The sequence below is a fragment of the Psammomys obesus genome, unplaced genomic scaffold (genome assembly GCF_907164565.1).
Source record: "Psammomys obesus unplaced genomic scaffold, mPsaObe1.curated_primary_1811, whole genome shotgun sequence".
Taxonomy (NCBI): domain Eukaryota; kingdom Metazoa; phylum Chordata; class Mammalia; order Rodentia; family Muridae; genus Psammomys; species Psammomys obesus.
The window spans coordinates 6,944,724-6,962,667 of NW_026588752.1; the positions used below are offsets into that span (position 1 = coordinate 6,944,724).

Genomic DNA, 17,944 nt, shown 5'->3' on the forward strand with positions numbered 1-17,944 from the left:
GAGAACCACATCTGCAGCCCTGTTTATTCTCATTGGAACACAGTGTTGAAAGCCCCTGGGAACCCAGCAGGCTACCCCTGGCCTGCTGTCCTGGCACCCCCATGAGAGTACAGTGGAGGCCCAGTAGCTGTCTCTTGTCTTCGCTCTGTGGCCCTGGCCCAAAGTTCTCAGGAGGAGGGACCTCTTGGGCCCCACACTCCCAAGCCCCAATTCTGGTCAGTCCAAGGCTGTTGTTTCCCACAGCACAGGCATCCCCCAATATTTAGCTGACAGCTCAGCCTCGCCAAGATATAAATAACAGCAGGGGTCAGTTCATAGGAGCCTACTTCATGCAAACTGGGCCCAAGTGGTCCCTGCAGACCTGGCTACCACAGAAAGCCCAGCTGTGTGGACTCCGCTTCTCAGAGGTTTCCTTCTTGCATTGGGGATGGCCCAGGATCCATTTGGGGACTCCTCGGGACTATGGAGAAGAAATGGATAGGAGCTTATCTCGCAGTCTCTCCAGAAGCAGCAGAGCCCTCATTGCCAGCTCCCTACAGTCCTGATCCACATCCTTCTCTGCCACATCTGTCAAGGGAGAAGTAAAGAACAAGTGAGTAACACGCTAGGGCCAGCTGTTCCACATCTCCTTCACACTGCTCCTCAAGGAGCCACTGGCCAGGCTTCTCGCTGAGGTCCCAACGCAGACACTCAGCAAAGGCTCTCGAGCTCCATGGGAGGGACCAGACAGGCCAGGTGCATAGTTCAGCAGCCCAAGCACTGACCTAGGATAAAACCAGTCTGAGCAGACAATCTGGGGATCCCTAGCACAGAACCCTGAGAAGAACCTGGCCTTGCCGAGGATGGCTGAGAAGCACAGAGAACTTGGGGAATAATGAATAGGACCTTCTGTGACTACCCGTCAGAAAGAGCAGAGCAATAGAAGACACACGGGACCCATGCCTGGCCAGGAGACCTATGGAAGCCACAGTTTGAAGCTGTATCAGGGCCAATCACAAAGCCTCATAAGAAGCTGGGCTCTGGGTATGTCCTTCCCAGTGGGTCCTGGGACAGTCATGGGGTCCTGTCAGAAGGTCCAGTTCAGGGTCCTGGATGAAGAATCAGAGTCTGCAACTAACTTTATAAAAGAATATGCAGAGCGGTGACGAGTACGTCAGAGTGTTCTAGATGGAAGTTTCCAGCATTCACTCTACTTCCACATAACCTGTCTGCATTTGATTTTAAACAGGTCTCAGTATTTAACCCTGGCTGGCCTAGTACTCACTACGTAGACCAGGCAGGCTAGCCCTGAACTCACAGAGCTCCATCAGCCTCTGTTTCCCAAGGCGTATACCATGATGTCTGGCTTTGGATATGGGAGCCTTTTGAGGAGACTCACATCTGCACTGTCTCTGTTGGGACCCCTTTAGTAGTCCCCTTGTTCCCCACATCACATTTCTCAGAGCTAACACAGGACAGACCCACTCAGACTGGCTGACATAGCCCTGTCTACCACAGCAGCATCACACACCTGGTGAGATACTGTTCCAGCCCAGACACTCACCTGCCAACCAGGATCTGGCTTCTAGCAGCTCATCTGGCAGGTCCCCCAACAGCCGCTCTGTGGGTACACTGAGAAGGACAGAGGACACAGCAGACAGCAAGCCCCGGCGCACATAACTACCAATCAAGAGGGTGGAGAAAGGTAAGGTATGGTTTTGTGAATGGAGCCTCCAATTAGCCTATGAAAAGGACCTCCCACATGTACACTGAATCCAGTAGGCCAACCTGCAACAACGCTCACTCCAACCCTGTCTGAGGCCCTCAGGCCTAACAGGCCACTTCTTGTTAGGAAATGTTAGGCATGTTAGGCATGCTCCCTTGAAGACCCCGTGCTGCCCTTGGCCCCACAGGCCACTCACGTGTCAACATGGAAGCGGAGGGCCCATACAAACTCCAGCAGGGCCTTACCCATAGGCACAGCCACCTGGAGGTCAGCGGAAGGACAGCTGGTGAGAGGGTTTGCTGTGTGCATTTCCCACACTTGTACCAAAGATAGGATCGCACTAAGTCAGGGCTCGCCTATGAGGGGATGCATGCAATGCTTCATGGAGCTTTGCACAGACTCCCCCTGGGGCTAAAGGGATGTATTCTGAGGGTGCAGGGCTCATGCCTATGGCCTTGACCATCCAGCACTGGCCCCAGGTGGGGGATGGACAAGCCATACAGAGCTCAGGTCCTGTTCTATGAACAGTGGAGATTACTCCTACAATTGCACTGCTGTGGAACTATGTGGTAGGGCTTTCAGTTCCCATTTCCCAACTCACTGTGGTGTTAACAGCCAGGTACATCAGGGATGCTAAGGCATGGGTCAGTCTTCCAAGTACCAACTGATCATCTCCTAAAAGGTCGAAGGTCACCAGAGGCCTACAACATAGAGCCAAGTGAATGGGGCAGCCCCAACACCTAATGGTTGGCTGAGAAGAACCCAGAAAGAGGACTATGACAGAAACCCAAACCCTTGGAGGCTCACACAGCCTTTCACGTTCAACCCCTGAGCCAGTATGGCAAAAGGACAGCCCCAAGGGGAAGGCATATCCAAACTCCTCAGCATCCTGTATGCTGCCAGGCACAAGACAGGCCCTGAGTCAAGATCACACCCTGTGCTGTCACCAAAATCTCGCAGGCTGAGCATGGGACAAGACTCCGATGGAGAAGATGGGAGGGTGTGAGCAAAGGGCAAGCAGCAGGCCAGGTGGCAGCAGCACCAGCGCCTTCATAAATCCAAGATCAGAGAACAGAGTCAGTAGTAACTATGCCCTCACCACAAAACTCAAAGAGCAAAAGGACCTTCCAGAATATTCCATATCATTGAACTCAAGCTTATAAAATAATCCGAGCCCATACTTACTTATTACCCTACTGTATCATAACTACTGTTCGCAGAGGAAATCTCACCTGTCAAAGTGCTGAAGGAGGGGGAAGAAGAAGTAACCAGCCACAGAGTTAAATTCATTGGGTCCACCTGACAGCTCCTTCCGAGGACAGCCCTGCCAAACACACAGCAGTGAAGATGCACGGCTGCTACCATCTAGGGCAGCTGTACAGCCCCCTTAGGCTTGCCCTGGCCTCCCTGGGTTTCAAGGCCCTAGGGAGAGGGCACTGACTCTCAGGCTACTGTGCTCTGACAGCAGAGAGCTCCAACCCTGCTCATCAACCATGCAGAGATAGTCACGTGGGAAAACCTGGGTATCATGGTCTCCCGCCCCTAGTACCTACCGTCCTTGCCTGAGCTACAACTCAAACTATCTCCAGATACTGTAGTCCCAGGGTCATTTTGTTGTTGTTGTTTGTGAGGTAGCACTCCTGAGGCCTGAATTTTCACTTCCATGTTTTAAAATCATGCTGGTCTGACACACCTCAGTTTGTACCTGACCTCCTGCTTGAAGGAGTACCAACACTGGAGCTGACCCTGCCTATGACTGGGTTCCCGTCAGTCACACAACACCTAGAACAGCAGTTCTCAACCTGTGAGTTGCAACCCTTTTCGTGTGGCACATCAGATATCCTACATATCAGATATTTTCATTACTACTTATAATAATAGAAAAAGTACAGTTATGAAAGTAGCAATGAAATAATTTCATGGTGAGGGTCACCCCAACATAAGGACTGTATTAAAGGGTTGCAGCATTGAAGGCTGAGAACCACTGGCCTAGTGGAACCCAACTGCTTACACTGCCACCCCATGCCTACATGGACCTGAATAGAGTCCTGCTGACCTTGGAGAACCTTTGGGTCTTGCTTCTGATCCGCTCCTCCACAACCGCCCGCCAGTCAGGAGCCACAGCACTGTCAGTCTGAGGAACAGCTAGTGTTGGTGAACACAAGGTGCCAGTACCAGGGGAACTGTGCTGGGAAAGCTTCTGGAGGCTTCTTGGCCGAGACAGTGCCTGGGCAGCCAGAACAAGGACCTAGAGAGAGAACCAGTACTGAGGGACTAGAGAGATGGCAGAGAAGCTCTGAGTACTTTGCCCTTGCTGAGGGCTCAGGCTTGATTCCCAACCCCCACACACCCTTTTCCCACTTCCACAGGCACTGCACACACACAGTGTACTAACATGCAGACAAAACACTCACACACATAAAAACTAGAATGATGAAAAAAGACTCAGGAGAGTACATGGCTCTGGGGAAGGATGCTCTTCGAGATTAGCAGCCCAGTATCCACAAAGCTCTGCAGCCTGTCCTAGGCGCCCCAGAACCTCATCCAGGTATTCTGAATCTGCTCTTCCTGTAGGGGACAGGCAGGGAGGTGAGAGGAGCGCTTCCTCACAATGAATGCCTGGGCCAATGCACCATACTTTTCCTAAAACTCAGCCAGTTTCACCTATGACCTTGTTCCCTCTCCCAAGGAACTCATTTGCATGGAAAGATGAATAAAAGAAAGGGAGGGAAAATGAAGTCTGCACTTCCACTTGGGGGAAGAACTTCAACAGCATCCTGCCCAGCAAAGGAAGCCTGTTACAAAGGCCACACAGCTCCCTGTTCTGTTTACACGAAGCATCCAGCATAGGTAAATCTGGACAGAGCATAACGGTAGAGGGAAGGGGCTGGAAAGTGACCATTACTGTGATAGCATAGGGTTTTCTTTTGGAGTAATGGTGATATTCTGGACAAGAGATCACAGTATAGATGGTTATAAGCCACCATGTGGTTGCTGGGAATTGAACTCAGGTCCTCTGGAAGAGCAACCAGTGCTCTTAACCTCTGAGCCATCTCTCCAGCCCAAAAGGTGATATTCTGGAACTAGATGATAGAGCATAGCTGGAGCCACCTCACCCAACTCAAAATGGTACATTCCTCGCCAGGCCTGATGACACAGCCTGTAATGCTAGCTACTCAGGAAGTGAAGGCAGAAAGATCACTCAGCAATTTAGAAATTCCTTGGTTCAAAATAAAAGGTAAAAAGAGGACCAGAAAGCCAGAGGGATGTCTCAGCTGTTAAGAGTACTTATTGCACCAGGCATGGTGGAGTACACCTTTTATCCTAGCACTCGAGACAGAAGTAGGCAGATCTCTATGAGTTCAGAGCCAACCTGGTCCATAAAGTGAGTTCTAAGACAGCCAAGGCTGCACAGAGAAACCCTGTTTCAAAAAACAAAACAAAACAAAGCACTTATTGCTCTTGTAGAAGACTCATGTTCAGTTCCCAACACCCAGATAGCTCATAACTGTCTTTGACTCTGGTTCTGGTTCAAAAGGATCCAATGTCTCTTCTGACCTTCATGGGCTCCTGCACAAACATGTTACAAATATACATTCAAGCACACATTCATAGACATAATTTTTTCTTAAAAGAGGCTGCGAGGAAAAAGATGTAGTTGTACATGCCTTTAATCCCAGCACTTAGGAGGGAGAGGCAGGTTGTAACTCTGAGTTCAAGGCTAACCAGGGCTACATAGCAAAGACCCTACCTCAAAAAAAAAGAGAATAAAAAAAAGAAGACAATTACAGAGGGCTGAGGGTTCAGAAAGACAGCTTGCCTAGCATGCACGATTCCCAGTACCAAAAAGTGTTTCCTGTTTTATTTATTGTGGTAAATACAGGTTAAAAATATTTTCTTTTTTTTTTTTTTGAGACAGGGTTTCTCTGTGTAGTCCTGGCTGTCCTGGACTCACTTTGTAGACCAGGCTGGCCTCGAACTCACAGAGCTCTGCCTGCCTCTGCCTCTCAGAGTAACACAAGTAAATTTCATCACTTTATCCATCCTTGTGCATATGTATGAGAGCAGATGCATGTATGTGAAGGCCAGTGTTGATGTGGTGTTGTGTGTCTTGTTCAATTGCTCTCCACCTTAAGTTTGAGGCAGAGTCTCTCAATGAACCTGGAGTTTACCAATCCAGCTGCTGGCCATCAAGCCACAGGGTCCTCTCTCTGCCACTCTAGTGCTGGGATTACAGGATATGACATCACATGCAGCATTTCATGAGTGCTGGGTTCCTCAACAGGTCCTCGATGTTTGCTCAGCAAGCACTTTATGGACTGAACTTTCTCCTCAACATTTCCCTGTACCCATTCTTAAGAGTTCAGTAGTTGCCAGGCATTATCACACGCCTTTAATCCCAGCATTCAGGAAACAGGCAGGAGGATCTCTGTTAAAGAGTTAAAGGCCAGCCTGGTCTACACAAAGGGAGTTCCAGAACAGCCAGAGCTACACAGTGAGAACCTGTCTCATGAAAAAAAAAAAAAAAAAAAAAAAAAAAAGAGTTCAGTTGCATTGGGCACAGTATCACTGTTGGCAACTCTCACCATCCTGTTCCGGAACTTTCCATCTACCTAAAAGAAAACTGTGACCCAATCCCTGGGTCCATGGCGACCACCCCTTGGCCCTATCTCTATAATTGCACCATTCTGGATAGTTCACTACCATACAGCCATGTCACACGCAGTTCTTTGCAATTGGCTTTTACACAAGGTTTTAAGGCTGGTCTGTGCTGCAGCATGTATCAGAATTTCCTGATGTTTACAGCTGAATGATGCGCAACCATAGGAGATGGCATTTGGTTTATCCTATAATAAAGTTCATGTTGTATAAAAATACACCAATAGTTATCTAAAATTCACATCAGATCTGGTAAGATTTAGTGGTTAAGGATGCCCAATGCTCTTGTAGAGGGCTGGAGTTCAGTTTTCAGCAACAGTGTTGGAAGGCTCTCAATCACCTGTACCTCGAACTCCAAGGAATCCAACACCCTCTTCCGGCCTCCACAGCACTGTAAACAGCATGTGCACACTCTAGACACACAGGCATATGAACATGACTACAAAACACACAAACAGGGCCAACAAGATGACTCAGAAGGTAAGAACATACAAACACACACACGCACTAAATAAAACCTTTTGAAAGGCACACAAACAAAAGACAGTACTCTGCCACCAGCTCCCAGCCCCAGACTGATGAACCAGTGTCAGCAGAAATAACTGCTTCAGCCTGTCACATCCAAAGAAAGCTGGGGGTGACCTTTAACCACAGCCCACATAGGCCAACTTCCCATCTTAGGGTTAGCCAGGACCTGACAGGGGGGCAGGGGTCTAGGTCACTTACGTCCAGGATGTCCATGCGCTGCCGAAGGCTGTAGTTCAGGCCATAGAACTGTGAGGTCAGATACTTGGCTACCTGGGTAGGCAAAGAAGCCACTGTGCTAAGGCTCCAAGAAGCCCAACCGGGGCACAAAATGGGGCTACCAGGGTTTGTGATGCTCCTGGTCTGGCAAGGGCCTCCATGCTAGGGCTCACCTGCTCCGGGTCTGTGACTGTAACAGCCACCAGAGCTCTCTGGCGCAGCTGCTCAAACTCTGCCACGCAGGTCTTCTCTTCTAGGTGCAGGAGCACCTTGGCCAGCTCCACACTCACCTGTGCAGTCAGGAGTCAGGCCTTCAGCCTCATGTGCCCAACCAGCAATACAATGCTACCCTCTAAGACCTAGGATACAAATGCCACAAGGAAACTGCCACCCAGGATTTCTGCTCACCCTGACACATCCCCTTACTGCTCACCTCCCGAGTGGCCTCAGGGCTCCTGTACACCAGGCCCTCAAGCACCTTTAGGGATGCCTCCCAGCGCTCCATGTCCTCAGATATGGTCAAGGCTGCACAGAACCCAGACAAACCTCAGTTAAGTCTCAGCACTGACCCAAACTCTCGTGTGCCCAGAGTATCAAAATGGGGCCTGGCAGCTGCAGGCCCGGCCCAGGTAGCTCTCAAAAGACGCTATGATGGCGCAGCACAATGATTTGATCTCAGCAAAGCCCACCTTCCACACAGTCTCGGATATACAGGGGCTCCTTGCGGCTCTTCAGCTCTTTGTCCCCTGACATATCATAGGGGATGAACTCATCATCACTGTAATAAGACAAAAGAGATGCTTCATCTGTCCATCCCAGTGAGGATTTAGGTTTATTTTTAATTCCTCAAGGATATGACCTGAAGACACTAAAATTCCCTTCCAAGTGTGGGAGACGGCTACACAGAAAGGCGGCAGCATGACACTACCCAGACTCACACTTCAGGCTGGCAGGAAGGGGAGGGGAGGCCTGGGACGTCAGCACTTCCTGCAGGTGGTCAGTGTACCCTGATGTGTTAATAGAATGCTGCCCTCAGCCAGTCTTTGGACCCATAGAGACCAAGAAACCCTGCCCTACCTACCTGTCCAGCTCTGAGTCAGAGCCCTGCAGCTGAGCTGGGGGGGCATCACTGTCCACAGTTTTTTCATGTGTCTCTACAGGAGGCTCTGTGGCAACAGGAGCCAGGGATGGGCCTCTAGGAAACAAGAGGCAGCAGGGTCACCGAGGAGAGCCTTGAACACCACATGTCCCAGAGAGGCTTCTGTTATCCGCCCATGTCTCCCTAACTTTTGTCAAAGGGTATTCAGGATAGGGACCAGGAATGCAGAAACCCTTACCCTGCTTCTGAGGAGCAGTCACCCACAGGCCAGGGGTTGGCCAGGGCCAGCAGCTCACGGCTCATCTCATCATCTTCATACTATTGCGGACACACTGGAGTCAGTGATGCCCACAGGCGGCCGATGACACCTCACTGCTGACATTTAGCCAAAGCCAGCCCTCCTCTCATGCCACTTGATCTCATCTAGCAGCCTGGCCTCAGACAGCCACCTTTTCTGAAGCAACTTCTGAATGTCTACCTCAAGCTAAGCATGGTGCTAGGCGTGCTGAGCCTAGAAGCCACTTCCTCCTTCAGGATTTGGAGACCCATGACTGCTGACACACCCAAAGAGAGAGTTCAACAGAGGCTATGTCTACAGGCTTGCAGTGAAGCCATGCAGGACCCAACATAGTCAAGGCCCCTCATGTCCAACCTGGTAGTGCCCATACCACTAAGCAGTCAGTAGAGGCTGACACCCCCACACACCGCCAGCCTAGAGCCGCAGACCAGCCCAAGGCAATGTCCCCTTCTCTCCTGTCCTGCCAAGCCAGGGAACACACCTTGGAGAGTACATGCTCACAGACTTGGCCTAACCAATTTTATAGACCCACTCCCGCTACCACCCACCAGGAGCTGGAGTTAGTTAGAACGGCCCCACACATTGAACCCCAGTCCTCTGCATGCCCAGCACAGGGGACTCCTCAATCCTAGGCCCCAGAAAGGTGAGGTACTAGAGGTACTGGTGTATCAGCAAGGGAGATCCCGAGCCCTGTCACCTGGAGGACACACAGAAGACAGCCTGCTCACTTGGAATTTCAGGGGAGGCCCCTCAGGGTGGATCCTGGAGCTGATGACCTCGGCCACAATCATGCCCAAGCGACGCACAGCGGGCAGGCTGCTGTCCAGGCGGCACTTCACACCTGCCATCATGCTGGCCAGCAATTCTTAAAGCAGCAGACATAAACCCTGAAGGGCTCCTCAGAGCATTAGGGGGTAGGGTGTGCCCTTGCCACAGCCTCTCACCATCCCGGATGTCCTGCAGCTCCGGCTCCCGCAGGTGCGCCAGGCAGACCAGGATGGCCCTGCTGACGTAGCGCTGCTGCTCCAGGGGTGCATGTCGGATGGCACTGCTGTTGCCCCACGTCTCTAGCAGCTCCTTAAGCACCTGGCCAATAGCAGAGCCTCAGCCTGGTCAGGCAGCAGCTACACCACAGCCACCCACGTCTCAGGCCAGGGCCCACAGCTATCCCAAGGGCCTGGAGCATAAGCGAGGCTGGACACCTGTTCTTCCCACCAGAAGACAGTCCCTCTACTGCCCTTCTGCCGGGACCACCACAGGCTGAGAGGACAAGTGGTGCTTACCTGCGTAAGGAGTGGCCGCCGCTGACTGTCCACAGCCAAGTACCCCAGCAGGCTCTGCAGCATGGGTGTCTACAACAAAAGTGGGTCCTGTCTACCAGAGACTGCTCCCTGCCTGCCCCTACCAAGGCCATCAGGAGGTGAAGACTGTTCTGGGAGGAGTGGAGCACACATGTGTATGCATGTGTGTGGAGGTATATAGGTATGAAGAAGTATGTAGGCTGCTTACGTGTGCAGCCACATACACACGTGTGCGTGTATGTATGTGGTCAGCCACAGGTGTCATTCCTTAGGGGCCATCCAACTTGTTTTTTTTTGAGACAAGTTCTCTATTACATAGCCCTGGCTGTCCTACAACTCACCCTGCAGACCAGGCTGGCCTGGAACTTAGAGATCCACCTGCCTCTGCCTGCCAAGCTTACTGCTGAGGTAGTTTGAATGAGAATGGCCCCAATAAGCTCATATATTTATTTTACTACTTGGTAGAACTGTCACAGGAACTGGTTTTGAGGGTCTAAAGACCCCATCCCTAAGCCGGGCGCTGTGGCGCATGCTTGTGATACCAGCACTCGGGGAGGAAGAGGCAGGCAGGTCTCTGTGTCCAGGACAGCTAGGCCACCCAGAGAAACCCTGTCTCAACCCGTCCTCCCCCTTCTAAAGACTCCATCTCCAGTATCCCTCTTCCTCTCTCTGCCTCCTACTTTCAGATCAAGATGTGAGCGTTCAGGTGTTCCTGCTACTATGCCTTAGCTCTGCCATCAAGGAATTAACCCTCTGAAACCATAAGCCCAAATTAAATACTTTTATAAAGCTGCCTTGGATATGGTGGAGTTTTGTTTTATTGTTTGGTTTTTTTGTTTGTTTGTTTGTTTGTTTTGGCTTTTCAAGACAGGGTTTTTCTATGTAGCTCTGGCTATTCTGGACACCAGGCTGGCCTCAAACTAAGAGATTTGCCTGCCTCTGCCCCAAGTGCTGGGATTAAAAGCATGTGCCACCATTCCCAGCTTGGAGATAGGGTCTCAGTGGAACCTGGGACTCAGCAGTTTAGCTAGGTAGGCTGGCCAATAAGTACCACAGATCTACCTGTGTCTGCCTCTCCTCTCAGTCCTGGGATGACAGGCATGTGCCATCAAACCCAGCTTTTTATGCAGATTATGGGGGCTTAAACTCAGGCCCCTTGCTTGTATGTCAAGAATTGTATGAACTAAGCCATCTCCCTAGTACCATTAGTCATCCCCTTTCACAACTGTCTCTAACTCTGCAGCTGTCATCCAGGAATGACCTCGTGAAGCTTATTCTGCACTTGAAGTTCTTGGTTTGTGGCAAGTCATATCCCGTTGACTGGCTTATGGTCTAACAGCTTGGAACAGAGTATTGGATTCGGGAATAGAGTCTGCTCTTTCATCAGGGGTCTGTGGAGAACCATCTCTGCCTCTGTTTACATCTCTGTATCTCTCACCACACTGCAGCTGTTACCCAGCTGCCAAGGCAGGTTACTGGGAGGGCTCTCCAGGGCTTCTGCCCAAGCGTCACTGCATGAAGCAGGTGGGAGTTACTTCAGTTTCACTGTGGCTCCTCAGATATTGGCTCTTCACACAGGAGCCAGAGTCTAAACAGCTCATCTCTGATCAAATTCTCACTCGTCCACCCAACCAGCCTGGCCTTACCTACTGTCCTCTTGCTCTCTGGCCACCAGGGGGACCCGCTACCAGCTCAGGCCAACCTGGACAGTCAGCCAACTAGCTCTCTGGTATTCCAGGTCTCAGAGGCCTCTGACAAATCCTGTCAGAGCCAAGCCTCTTTCTCCAAGTCACAGTCCTGCCATGCCTGCCTCTTGGGTGTCAGCATCTGCCATGTCACCCTTTGTATTGACTGGCCTACACAGGCAACATCTGCTTCTTTCCCTATAACATGAACTCATGAGGAGGGACAGAGTTCTGTCCGCAGTGGATGCTCAGTACCCAAGATAGAGTCCAGCATACAAAAGGCATCTAAGAAGTGTGGCATGAAATCACAGGCGGATGTAGCGGGCCCCACTCCTCTCTGTTTCTTGGCTCTGTCCTCTTGACTCTGGTTGTTTCCTGTTCCTCACTCTCCCCTTCTTTTGACTACTGGCCAGCTCTGAGCCAGAACTTCAAGGCACACGGACAGTGGCAGTCATGTATAAGACACAGCCTCTGCAGTCCTGATGATTCAAGCACATGCTATGTGACATGCTCAGTTGGTTCCCACATTCGAGCAGAGCTCATAAATGGCCAAAGGAGCCTACCATTTTGCTGACATTTCCTAGGCACCTGCTGCTTAACTGTACTTGTTTTGATTTTCCCCTAAGGATAGAATATAGGCCCTTGCATGCCAAGCACACACTGCTCTTTAATCTCCCTTCTTTTTTTCTCTCTTCTTTTTTTAGGGTCATTGAGACAGGGTAAGGCTGGCCTGCTGCATAGCTGGGGATGGCAATGATCTCCTAATATTCCTGTCTCCACCTCCCAAATACTGGGATTACAGATGTTTACCAGTATGCCTAGCCCCTTACTCCCTTCTCTGAGACAAGATCTCACTATGTAGACCAGGCCGGCCTTAGCCCTCAGAGATTCAGCTGCCCCACCTTAGGAGCGCTGAGCTCAGAGACGTGTGCACCATGCCCAGGCCCAGCATTCCATTTTTAATAACAATTCTTCTGGGGACCTGGAAAGCCTGTAGTGCCTGAGAATGTCCTGGCATCTCACCGTGTATTGGTATTGCAGGAAAAGAAGCTTCCGGGTCATCACAAACTGTGCTTTCTTATTCTTCACCACCAGGTTCCCCAGTAGTCGCGACAGGACTTCAGGCCTGTGAGGCAGGGGTGGAAGGCATCTGAGTCACAAGTGGGCCCCAAAGGGAAGGAATAAGGAAAAGCAAACAGTACGACCAGCCTGAAAATGCAATGCTAAGAGAGGATGGGCCCCCCAGACTGCACAGAACATGGGCTCTAGTATGGCATCTGGGAGAGCAGACAGGGAACACAGCAGCAAGGACAGAGTGTACCCTGCAACCAAGAGCAACACTGGCTAGGACAGGTCCCAGCTGCTTACCTGGGAGTGGCCTCTACAAGTCCTGTCAGCACAGCCTCCACCGCCCGGTCAGGCACTTGTTCCACCAGGCGCCAGCACACCCGCTGCCACAGACAGCTGTCCTGGGTGAGCACTGTCAGCTGGGGCACCAACACACCCAGAATCTCTTCTGAGGAGGCACAGAAACCCTGGGCTTCAGGAGCCGCCCTCAACCAGGGGCCAACAGGGGTGCCCAGTGTCCACAGTCCCACAGACTCACAGACATGGGGGAGTCGAGCCAACATCAGCAGACCCAGGGTCAGACCCAAGGGAGGGAGCCCCACTGAAGACAAGGGTCAACTTACACGTCACCGTATAAAATGTAGAATGATTCTCACTCTCCTCCTCTTAAGAGTGGAGAGGTGATCAGGACTACTCACTCTTTCTCCCTTGGATGCAGACCTTCCCCAGAACTCGAGACACAAAGGAGACAGAGCAGTCTAGGCCACCTGGAACAGAAAGCAAGACCTGACTGTAAAAGAGGTCAGCATGCGAACACCGAGGACATTGGACTGATGACAGTGACCCTTAGCAGCCAAGTCAGCTACAGAAACTTGTTGAATTAATGTGCATATCAATCTAACAGGATGCAAAAATCTACGTGGAGCTGCTTTTAACTTGAAAATCCAGCAATAATGTGCTTTAAAGATGTCACACTCAAGATGGGTGGTGGCGGTACTCGCCTTTCATCCCAACCCTTGGGAGGCAGAGGCAGGTGGATCTCTGAGTTCGTGGCCAGCCTCGTCTATAGAGTAGCTCCAGAATGGCCAGGACTACACAGAGAAACCCTGTCTCCAAAACAAAACAAAAACTGTCACACATCATCTCAATCATCACAATGACCCTATGAACATCACTGAAGAGGCACCAGAGGGTCCTGGCCTAGGAGCCAACTACTGAAACAGAACTGGGCTCTAGGCAGGGATAGACACCACAGCAGCCACTGTCTACAAGGTCCCCCTCCTTGGTAAAGAAGGAGCCATGAGAAGATCAAGAATAAGGAAGAGATGGGGTAGCAGCTTCCCACTAGTAGAGCTGAGATGATGGCACCTTCCAGAAAACAGACATGGGGCCAGACACATGGTGACCTAAGGATGGATACGTAAGAGCCTGCAAGGGCAGAAGCCAAAGCTCCACTAAGAGTACAATGAGACCCTATCTCAAAAGCAAAACGAAACAGCTGGGTACAGTGATACACACCTATTATCACAGTGCTCTGGGGCGCAGAGGCAGGCAGATCTATGTGAGTTTAAGGACAGCCTGGTCTACAAAGCAAGTCCGGGATGGCCAGGACTACACAGAGAAACCCTGTCTTGAAAAACAAAACAAAACAAACAAACAAACAACAACAAAAACAGACAAGAAAGTCTGCTGTAAGCTAGGAAAGACAGCGGCTTAGGCCAGGTGGGGCCATGTCAAAACTCCAGAGGACCAAATTCCTCTGGGGTCACATGGGTAAAAGCCACAGGAGCGCAGGGTGCTGCTGGGCCGCACCCATGAAAACAAGCCAAAGTGAAAACTTAGCAAGGAGCAACCTGAGGGAAGGCAGCCACAGCATCTCCGGTTGAAGTACAGCTCAGAGTGGAGTGTGCACGTGACAGACACAAGAAGGAAGGCGGAGACACTTCAGGAAGAGGCACAGGCTCGAGCCAGCAAGTCTCACTGACCTGTACCTGACAGCCCAGGAATCATAATGGCCCTTCCCCAATTCTCACTCTTGAGATATTACCTCGGAAAGCCAGTTGTAATGTCGCAGAGAAGGCAGAGCTAACCTTGGACACCTACAGGGTGGTGACAGAGATCACCTGAGCGACAGCAGCCCCCCTAGTGGGCACTCAAAACCACCACCACCAAAGACACACAGATGAGCAGGCTCAAGGAAGGAAGGAAGTGGACCTCAGCAAACAAGGACGGCTTCTCAGATATACAACTGACTGGGCAGGAAGAGCAGGTCAGAACTAAAGGAGCCAACTCCCCAAGATCAAAAGCCAGAAGAGAGATGAAACTCTATCAGGTGACATGACAGGGTCTGAAAGAGAACAGTGTCTTACCGACCTGACAGCACCAGCCTGACTCTGAAGGCCCCACAGGCTTTGAGAGTTTTACTTCAAGGGGAGGGAGATGATAAGGGCCAAGAGAGATCCTGAGGCAGGGTGCTCACCTTGGAGAAAGTCCACAACTGCCTTTAGCGCCTGCACAACCTCCCGACCAAGCAGGGGGAAGTAGTTCTGGGGGAAGAATTGGGTCAGGTTGTCCCGCTGGAGGCGGTTGCCCAGGAGATCGGGCAAGCCCACCACTTTGCCGAGCAGCGTCTCCTGGAACAGGGGGAAGCTGGGCTTTGTCTGCGGCCGACACTGCTCCTCCATGAGAGCAGCCACTCTGCCCTTGCTCAGAAATGTCTCTAGCAGGCGAGCCATCTTCATCAGACGGAAGCTAGGGCTAAGGAATAGCATGTGTATTGGGCAGAGCCCTGAGTGGCCCCTCGACCACCACCACCTAGTATCCCCTTCTGGCCATAAAGAATCAGTCCAGAGCTAGGGAGATGGCTCAGTTGGTAAAGAAAGCCCTTCAAGCATAAGAACCTAAATTTGAGCCCCAAAACCCACATAAAAAAAGCCAGGTGAGCGGGGCAGTGGTGGCACACACCTTTAGTCCCACACTTGGGAGGTAGAGGCAGGTGGATCTATGAATTCAAGGCCAGCCTGGTTTACAGAGTGAGTTACTGGACAGCCAGGGCTACACAGAGAAACTCTGTCTCAACCACCCACCAAAAAGCAAGGTGAGGTGACAACTGCTTCAAGACCTAGACCTGGGGATACAGAGACAGGTGGATCCCTGGGAATCCCTGGCTAGACAGCCTAGCCTAACTGGTAAGGTTCCAGAGGCTGGGCTTGGTGGTGCGTGCCTTTAATTCTGGCATTCTGAAAGCAGAGGACAGAGAATCTCAGTGAGGTTAAACACAGGTTAGACCTTGTTTCAAAAAGACCAATAAACAAAACAATCAAAAAAGAATCAGTCCCAACAACTTTACAAGCACTTGCATTTGAACTCAGCTGAAAGAAAACACTTAATTCCACTAGTTACCAGTACAATGTTCCGCTGTGCCCTGCACACTTCTTCATCTGCTCTCGCTGTCTTTGCTTGCATCATGGCAGTTTCTATTTCTTTTTCTATTTTCACTTTTGAGATTTTATTTTATGTGTGGGTGTTTTGCCTACAGGTATGTGTGTGTGTGACATGTGTGCAGGGCCTGTGGAATCCAGGAGAGGGCATCGGTTCTTCTGAAATTGGGAGTTTCAGCTGTGAGCAGCTATGTGGGTGCTGGGAACTGAACCCAAGTCCTCTGGAAAATTTCCAGCCGTCTATCCGGCCCCAACCACAGCAGGTTACAAACCACAACAGTTTACAAACCCCAGCTTATCAAAGCCAATGATCCCCACCCCCAAGGACCACCACTTCATCAGATATGGAACCTAGAACTAAGGATCCATGGCAGCAACATGGTAGCTAGCACTTTTAAAACCTGAAATGTCCCGAGAGTGACATAGAAAAAAAGGGCAGGCCCAGAAAAGGACAGCCAGTGGCCTTTCTGGCTCAACTGGGAGCCGTGGACTCTGAGCCGCTGGTTTGCTCCTGCTGTCTGCAGTGTGGACCCTGCTCTTCCTCCCAGCCTCCAACAAGAGGGAGCAAGGCCAGGCAAAGACACAAACGTCCTTCCCCTTTCGGAGCTGGGCACAGCTACACTCAGTTTTAAGGTGTTAGGTCTTTTCTCAGAACTTGAGGGCCCTGTTGCTCACAAACTGCTCACCCAGCAGTGCTCTCGATGGCCTCCATCAGCACCAGGAAGGCTTGGTCTGGGGGGCCTTCCAGGAAGAAGCTCTCCCAAAGCTGCTCCAGCTGGCCGTCGGGGGATAGCTCCAGCCAACCTGGGCTCAGTTTGCTGACCAGACATCTGAGAAGCACTGAGAAGTGGATGGTGGCAAACTCCTCCTTCTCGGGGAGAGCTGGGTCCTCCGTTCCACCAAGGTATCGCTTCAGAGTCCCCAGAGTGGAAAGAATATGGGCAGCATCCTCTGAAGATGAAAGGGTGTGAATGGCTTCCTGGACCGTGAGTCGGACAGCAGACAGTACTGGGTTCATCTTGCAGGACAAGGCTGGGCGTCCTAGAAAAGCATGTTAGACTGTCAAGAACTCTTCCGTGGCACCCACCAAGTACTCAGCTCCAAATCTCGGAAACCCCACCAGCCCTCTCTTGCGCTTCCCGGCGCCTCCCCCATGATCTTGCTCTCGTTATCCCTGCCTTCCCTGGGTTTCCCACCTGCCCGGTGATCTGACAAGGCTTCAGTCCCGGACTGGGCCCGTTAGGTGGGGGCAGCCTCCTCCGTCAAGCTCCCTGGCACTTGGGTGAGCTAGTGGCTCGCCAGTCTGCAGCTCCAGGTGAGCGCCCAGCCCCATACACACGAGACCCTCGGCTAACACGGAAGCTGGCCATCCTGCAAGGCCATCCCCACGGCAGACCCGACTGGACCAGCCACTCCTACGGTGTTTCTCCGGCCACCGTACTTTAGAACCACGGCCGCGGGCGGCTGATTCGCCAGGGAACCGAGGCCACCGCCCAGCTCAGTGTCCGCCGAGGGCGCCTGTGAGTTCCCAGAGCTCACGTGGAACTGGCACGGACACTTAGTGTTTCGGGACTGACGCCTACCGACGGCTCCTGACGAATCAGCGGAGAACCCGCGCGCTAGTGGCAGCAGCATCTGCGCCTGCGCAAGAGGAAGAAGAGGCGTGGCCTGAAAGCCTGAGGCGGGCAAGGTGAGAGGGTGGGACGGGAAGGGTGCGTCTGCTCCTTCCCTCCCTGAGTGGCTGCCGTCTCCGTTTTCCTTAATTCTGGAGAGGCCCTCCCCAGCACCCTGCCCCGCCACTCTCGCTTGAGTCTGGCTTCACTGTAGAACTCTCTGAGCTAAAAGAGGACGACACTAACCCTCAGTCGGCCCTGTCAGGAAAACAAGAATAAGGAAATCAGGAACAGCAGACTTAGACAAGTTGTGATGCTGAGGCACATGGTGG

General features: G+C 51.7%; 1 protein-coding gene across 1 annotated transcript; it reads right to left on the reverse strand.

The window, feature by feature from the left end:
* Positions 1–2: 2 nt before the first annotated feature.
* Telo2 (telomere maintenance 2) lies at positions 3–17,546 on the reverse strand. Its single transcript, XM_055604764.1, has 21 exons — positions 17,196–17,546; positions 16,686–17,040; positions 15,039–15,316; positions 13,258–13,326; positions 12,860–13,007; positions 12,515–12,617; positions 9,789–9,857; positions 9,450–9,591; positions 9,234–9,370; positions 8,446–8,525; positions 8,190–8,303; positions 7,798–7,886; positions 7,542–7,633; positions 7,282–7,398; positions 7,091–7,162; positions 3,762–3,953; positions 2,938–3,029; positions 2,307–2,406; positions 1,902–1,966; positions 1,544–1,659; positions 3–567 (listed from the first exon to the last, which is right to left on the reverse strand). The coding sequence occupies exons 2-21, from the start codon at positions 17,015–17,017 to the stop codon at positions 461–463; spliced, it is 2,514 nt and encodes an 837-aa protein (XP_055460739.1). The 5' UTR covers positions 17,018–17,040; positions 17,196–17,546; the 3' UTR covers positions 3–460.
* Positions 17,547–17,944: the final 398 nt, after the last annotated feature.

Excerpts from the sequence above, each read along its gene's own strand:
- Telo2 (XM_055604764.1), bottom strand. The coding sequence starts at position 17,017 with ATGAACCCAGTACTGTCTGCTGTCCGACTCACGGTCCAGGAAGCCATT. Across the intron at positions 12,618-12,859 it reads CTTGTAGAGGCCACTCCCAG|GCCTGAAGTCCTGTCGCGAC; the intron begins GTAAGCAGCTGG and ends CCTGCCTCACAG. Across the intron at positions 1,967-2,306 it reads ACCTGGCTGTTAACACCACA|GTGGCTGTGCCTATGGGTAA; the intron begins GTGAGTTGGGAA and ends GCTGACCTCCAG.